The following is a 7543-nucleotide window of genomic DNA, read 5'->3' on the forward strand; positions in this document are numbered from 1 at the left end:
GCTGATATTAGGAAAATGCTACAGCACCTCTCATTGTACTTTCCAAGACTGAGTACAAGTATCTGTTCCTTCATCTCTGACTCACAAATCAAAGCAAATTCCAAAACACAAACACAGCAATATATGTTTAGGTACATGTCCTATGCAGCAGGGTAGATTTCTTAGTCTTTTTGATGATCCAAGAATATTATGGTAGTGATGCTGCTCACATCAAGGGCCAGAATGCCTCCCTATTACTTTCTCTGTCTTGTCCTCTAAGTTCCTCTATATTTTTTCTCTTGGGGAAAATGTGTAGCTAATAAGGAGCTAAGGATGTTTCAGAATCCCACTACAATCAGTAAAAAATATTTCTACTGCTGTTTGGATATTTAGAGGACTAGCATGTCTCTTTTCAGAATTAAGGATCATTGCTTTTCTTGAGTCACAACATATGCTTTTTATTCTAACACTTGACATTTTGCCCTAAAATGTATATCACCGTCAGCTATGGGAATTATGATTCATTCCACTGACTTTCCAGTTGACTCATTACTTCAGGGCTTTCTTCTTACTGTTACTTTCAGTATGGCCAGATTGAACTACACATGCTGAGATTTTGGAGCTTGACATTAGCAGATTTAAAAATAAATATAACAGTCGGTCTAAGACATATTAAGACAAAGATAGGCAACTTTCAAAATCTTTTTGAGGCTTAGCTTTCTAAGAGGTAACATAGATCTCAGAATAACTCCCTAAATGGTAATGAGTATTAAAAGATACATTTAAGGCTTTCTAAAAGACACTGATTTTAAAGCTAAAAAGAAATAAATTTTTGATAGATTTGACAGTGTAACAAATAAAGACAACATCATTAAAAAAATAAAGATAGTATGTTAGAATAAAACATACAAGTAAATATGAAAGTCAAAATATCGTGTAAGATAGCAAAATAATTCTAGCAAACAAAAATAAAATTTTCTAAATGGAAAAAAAATGGTCAAAAGATAGGAACAAGCGTATGAACAGGTTGAATGACAGAGTGCCAATATACAGAGAAAAAGTTGCTCGAAAGCACTAAGGATCAGTAAAATGTCTATAGAGAAAGTACATTTGGATTGTTAAAATGAAAAAGGCTGGTAATTCTCAGTTTTTAGAGGGTGCAAAGTACACCTTCTCACTCCCTGTTGGTTGAAGTATAATTGTTTATACCATTTGAATGGAAAGTTGTCACTTTATCAAAAAAATTTTAAATGCACCTTGTTTTGAAAATAGCCATTCCAGTTCAGAAATTTCATTATAATAGACATGTCCCCATATATACAAAAGTCAATCTACAAAGTTGTATAAAGACAACACTCTTTAAGATAGCACAATAATAGAAACAAATATTTATTAAGGTAAACATAATTAATAATAGAACATTTCAGAGTACTACGCAAGTGTTATAAAGAATGAATTGGACCACTTCCCAGGTGGCACAGTGGTAAAGAATCCTCCTACAATGCAGGAGACAATGGAGACCAGATTTGATCCCTGGATCGGGAAGATCTTCTGGGGAAGGAAATGGCAACCCACTCCAGTATTCTTCCCTGGAAAATCCCAAGGACAGAGAAGCCTGGCAGGCTACAGTTCTTGAGGTCTCAAAGAGTCGGACATGAAAGAAAATTTTGGAACAGGAGAATTAGTTGTATTTTTCTCACTTTTAGGTTTAGACTAACACACTGGAACCAACATTTTATTGACATGAGAAAGAACTATGAAGAACTGCTAACGTTTCTCACTTTATTTCTATGTTGCAATTAGGATTCTTGGTATTCCCATAATTTCCAAAATTCTTCTCAGCCACATCAACCAATGATGCACTGCTTCCTTGTCTTTTCTTCTTTTCTTTATCCATCTTCCTCCCTTCTCCTTCCCTTCATTTTCCTCATCTCTTACTGCTCTCTGACTCTCCTTCTAGATGACTCTATGTTTGCTCTCATGACTGCTCTCCCTGCTGTGTCCCCCCTTCTTCCCACAAGAGGGATACTGCACAGGTGCAGCCCTGTCTGTCCCAGTGTGCCTCTCTCACGATGCAGTAGTACACAGCGGCGTCTCTCAGGGTGACCTGGGGCAGGACCAAGGTGCTGAACTTTCTGTCTGAAGCTATCTGCAGAGAGGCCATGCTGCCGTTCACCGTGCCTCTTAAGCCATGAATGATATACTGTGGACTCTGATTGGGATTGTGCCGATACCAATGTATATACTCATTTCCACTAACGGTAGAGTGGTTACAAGGCAGAGTTACATCCTCTTCTTCAGCACAATCCATAGAGCTGGGCTGGGTGGTCTTAGCATCAATCACAGTCCCTGGTGGGTTAAGAAATCAAATTAGTTCCAGAGCACAAATAAGTGTAATTCTATGGATCAAGGGCATAACCCTCTGATAACTGTCTGGCCCTAACCCCTACTCCTGTGTTTCTGTTTTTTGTCCTGGAAAAATATTATTGGTGTTCAATATTGGACTGCAAGGAGATCAAACCAGTTATCCCAAAGGAAATGAATCCTAAATGTTCATTGGAAGGACTGATGCTGAAACTGGAGCTCTAATCATTTGTACACCTGATGAGAAGAGCTGACTCATTGAAAAACACCCTGATGCTGGGAAAAATTGAAGACAAAAAGAGAAGGGGGCGGTAGAGGATGAGGTGGTTAAACAGTGTCACTGTCCCCGTGGACATGAATTTGAGCACATTCCAGGAGATAATAGAGGACAGAGGAGCCTGGCATACTGCCGTCCATTTGGTTGTAAGTTGGATACAACTTAGTGACTGAGAAACAACAAAACTATGGAGACCAAAGATTCGTGGCAAGAATCAGAGATCCATAGGCTTTGTTCCATGGGTCCTTGGCTCATTAAACTCAGAGATTTCCTACAACCTGCTTACTGCTAAGGACTCTTCTGGAATCATAGCCATGGTTTAACCTGTCATGTAGAAGTTTGTGTTCCCTAGCAAATGCACAGATCAGTTCTCAATTCCATCACCATAATGCTGAATAAAGCACATGGAGAGGAGTAGAGAGCAAATAACTCTTTGTGGTCCTTTGCCCTCAAAGTCATCCCTTGTAGACACAGAACACTTACCCAAGGTCAGAAACACAGTTACTCCAGTCACCAGCCTCATACTTCAGGGACAAACCAGGATTGTGGGCTTAGAGCTCAGGCTTGGGTCTGATCCTTGGCTTAAGGAGGTTCCAGAGAACAGAGGCAACAGCTGTCAGTAAAGACTTACAACGAGTGCAGATACCACTGTGTTGTTGCCAGGACCTTCTCAGCCAATGATCAAGCATTTTCTTATCTAGGTCTTCCTCCCCTGTTTTAGTCATGTCCCCAAAAGATGGTGAAACATCCCCAGCTCACAGTGCAATCATCTCTGAAGTTTAATGTCTGCCTTGGGAAAAGGAATACCAATCACCATGATGTGTCTATGCACAACCATTGGTCTATTATTTGTTTCTTAAGAAATTGGCTGATGCTCCATGAAGCTTGCAGAGCATAATATTTAATCACAGAAAAATGTACTGAGCTCTGTGTAGTAAGATAATGAAAATTTCCATCCACATTCCAGAAAATATATGGGAGATTCAAAAGCAGGCAGTGATGTGCTCTGGGAGACAGAAAAATAAATAACATTGAGACTAAAAGCTACACATCCTGGAGCTTGGAGTTCTTGTAAGTGTTCTTGGAATCATGCATCTATCACCATCTAGGTAGCCATTTTTCATGCATCTGTTCTTAATATACTAACTGATGACATAGATGGTATTCACCTCATCCTCCTTGAACAGTGGTCCAAAATCCTCATGTTCCCTATGCCGATGCTTGTGGGTATGGTATAGCAAGGATGCTAAGGCAGAAGAATAGACAGAAAGAAAGGCAAAGTAGGTGGGGGTGAGGTGGAGGTGGGGGTGAGGTGGAGGTGGGTGTGAGTGGTATAAAAAGTCAGAGGAGGGAAAAATGGGTATAAGGAATAGAAAAGAGAAGGGATAATCAGAGCAGGGAAATGGGAAAGCAGGTTTCAGGGAGGTACATGGAAAGGGCTTAGGCTATTCGGCTGCTGCTGCTGCTGCTGCTGCTGCTAAGTCGCTTCAGTCGTGTTCGACTCTGTGTGACCCCATAGATAGCAGCCCACAAGGTTCTGCCGTCCCTGGGATTCTCCAGGCAAGAACACTGGAGTGGGTTGCCATTTCTTTATCCCCTAAATCCTTGACCACACACATTCAACAAGGGATAAAAAGCTCAAGTTGTCTAAAGAAGATGAAAGCATGTCATTTTTCCTTTTTTTGGCAGATCAATGGAAAACAAATTTCCCTCCCTTTCTCCCAGAAAGAAACACTGTTTTCAGATGAGTCAGCCCCCTCTTGTGACTGAATAGAAGAACTGCAGAGCTAAACCCACACCAAAAGTCAGCAAGCAACTTTTTGAAAAGCTCCTCAGATTTGAAGGTAAACGGGCTTCCCAAGAGGCGCGAGTGGTAAAGAACTCACCTGCCAATGCAGGAGACTTAAGAGACCCATGTTCAATCCCTGGATCAGGAAGATCCCCTAGAGAAGGGCTTAGCAACCCACTTCAATATTCCTGCCTGGAGAATCCACTGGACAGAGGAACCTGGTGGGCTACAGTCCATGACTCGCAGAGTTAGACACAATTGAAGCAACTTACCATACAGTGCACACATCTTACTTGTAATACCTCTGTACTCATCTGTATTCTTGGTCTTAAATACCCCATGGAAGGTTTTAATTATCTTTGACTGCTTTCAGTTCAGTTCAGTTCAGTTGCTCAGTCGTGTCCAACTCTTTGTGACCCCATGAACACCAGCAGCACACCAGGCCTCTGCAGTCATAAGATTCTCATTTGCTGATCTCTTTTTCATCTGTCTCTAACCTTCCTATATTTAAAATTTACTTCAAAGCTCTTGTAATTCAATATTTATGAGTTTGATACATAGTAGGCACTCAAGAATTACATGGTTTCTGAGTGAGCCGATGAATTGTTATTCATGAATTTGATGAGAAATTACGTTAAACAGCTGTTTAAATTACTCTGAAAACAATCTTCTAATTTTATGGGATGCATGCCAAATAAAAGACTCCGATAGTATAAACAGAAAGTTATTATTGTAAACAATGAACAATAGACTATAAACAATAAATCCAGGTCTAGCATGGAGGAAAATTATACTGAAGACATAGGAGTAATGTTACAATAATCAAGCTTTGTTCATTTAACAAATATTCATAAATACTCGCTGGAAGCATTGTTGCTCAGTCTCTAAGTCATGTCTGACTCTTTGCAATCCCATGAACTGCAGCACACCACAATTTCTTGTCCTTCTCTATCTCCAAGAGTTTGTTTGAGCCCATGTCCACTGTGTGGATGCTGCCATCCAATCATCTCATCCTCTGTCACCCCCTTCTCCTCCTGCCCTAAATCTTTCCCAGCATCAGGGTCTTTTCCAATGAGTCGGCTCTTTACATCAGGTGGCCGAAGTATTGGAACTTCAGCTTCAGCATCAGTCTTTCTGATGAATATTCTAGGTTGATTTCCTTAGGTTTAACCGGTTTGATCTCTTTGCTGTCCAAGAAACTCTCAAAGGTCTTCTGCAGCACCACAAGCCTCAATTCTGCACTCAGCTTTCTTTAGGGTCCAACTCTCACATCAGTATGACTACTGGAAAACCATAGCTTCAACTCTGTGGAACTTTGTTGGCAAAGTGATTTCTCTGGTTTTTAATATGCTGTCTAGGTTTGTCATAGCTTTCCTTCCATGGAGCAAGTGTCTTTTAATATCATGGATGCAGTCATCTTCTGCAGTGATTTTGAAGCACAAGAAAATAAAATCTATCACTACTTCCACTTTTCCCCATCTATTTGCATTAAGTGTTGGGACCCCAGATGCCATGATCTTAGTTTTTTGAATGTTGAGTTTGTCACTGTCCTCCTTCACTCTCATCAAGAGGCTCTTTAGTTATTCTTCTCTTTCTGCCATTAGAGTGGTATTATCTGCATATGTGAGGTTGTTGGTATTTCTCCTGGTAATCTTGATTCCAGCTTGTGATTCATCCAACCCAGCATTTCACATGATGTGCTCTGCATATAATTTATATAAGCAGGGTGACAGTATACAGCCTTGATGTACTCCTTTCCCAATTTTGAATCAGTTTGTTGTTCCATGTCTGGTTCTAACTGTTGCTTCTTGACCTGCACACAGGTTTCTCAGGAGGCAGGTCAGGTGGTCTGGTATTCCTATCTATTTAAGAATTTTCCAGTTTGTTTTGATCCACACAGTCAAAGGCTTTAGCAGAGTCAACAAAGCAGAAGTAGATGTTTTTTTTGGAATTCCTTTGCTTTTTCTATGATCCAGTGAATGGTCTAGTGGTTTTCCCTACTTTCTTCAGCTTAAGCCTGAATTTTGCAATAATGAGCTCATGATCTGAGCCACAGTCAGCTCCAGATCTTGTTTTTGCTGTGTAGAGTTTCTCCATCTTTGACTGCAAAGAATATGATCAATTTGATTTCTGTATTAACCGTCTGGTGATATTCCTGTGTAGGGTGGGCTCTTGTGTTGTTGGAAGAGGGTGTTTTCTATGACCAGTGTGTTTTCTTGGTAAAACTCTATTAGCCCTTCCCTGCTTCATTTTGTACTCCAAGGCCAAACTTGCCTGTTAACTCAGGTATTTCTTAACTTCCTATGTTTCCATTCCAATCCCCTATGATAAAAAGGACATCTTTTATTTGGTGGTATTTCTAGAAGGTCTTGTAGATCTTCATAGAACTGTTCTTCATAAATTCCTTTAGGTTCCAGTTTAAACCCATCATATCACCATCACTGAGACATCCAGTCACCCTGTTCTGGGTCAAGTGCTTCCTCATACCCAAATCTCCAAGGAGCCCTCTAAATCGTACACTCAGGATGACAATAAAAGTTTAGGATGCTTTGCACAGTTAGGAAAGTTATGACTCATTTCTCAAAGATTAAAAAAACTGGAACAGTAAAATCTGTCTCATAGGGTTTTGATATTAAAATTAGATAATGAATCGGAAATACATCCTACAGTGCCTGACATATAGTAAGCTCAATAAATACCAACTTTCTATATTCTATTAAAACCTCCTTTCCATTAATGTCCAGGCCTGTGACCTGATTTTTCAACTCCACATCTGTTCAGTAAAGGACGCTTTTAGGAAATTTATTAAATCGCTTGTTTTCCTGGAGATAGTCATTGTTTTTCCTTATTCTTTTGGTGTGATGGCCAGCTAGCTACATTGATACACTCAGGGTGCTGAAAAGACACAGATGGAACAGGTGAGGTTTGACTCTGATTTCTGTAAAAATAGTGAAATGAAGGACACCTTGCACGTTTACTAGCTATTGGATATAATATTTCTGAATTGGATCTCCAAGATTTTGCCATTCTTAATGACTTAATAAGTCATTCTTATTAATGACTAAGAAGTGACTATTTTCACTTCTTTTTTGATTTATGAGCTTTCAATATATTCTGCATTTGATGCCTTTTTC

General features: G+C 39.8%; 1 gene segment (V, D, J or C); it reads right to left on the reverse strand.

Moving 5' to 3' along the window:
• Positions 1-1812: 1812 nt before the first annotated feature.
• Positions 1813-3241, reverse strand: LOC121820039 (T cell receptor alpha variable 26-1-like). The segment is given in 2 exon segments: positions 1813-2328; positions 3104-3241. Coding segments are annotated over 2 exon segments (411 nt in total).
• Between the last annotated feature and the right edge of the window lie 4302 nt (positions 3242-7543).

This window comes from Ovis aries, chromosome 7 (genome assembly GCF_016772045.2).
Source record: "Ovis aries strain OAR_USU_Benz2616 breed Rambouillet chromosome 7, ARS-UI_Ramb_v3.0, whole genome shotgun sequence".
Classification (NCBI taxonomy): Eukaryota; Metazoa; Chordata; class Mammalia; order Artiodactyla; family Bovidae; genus Ovis; species Ovis aries.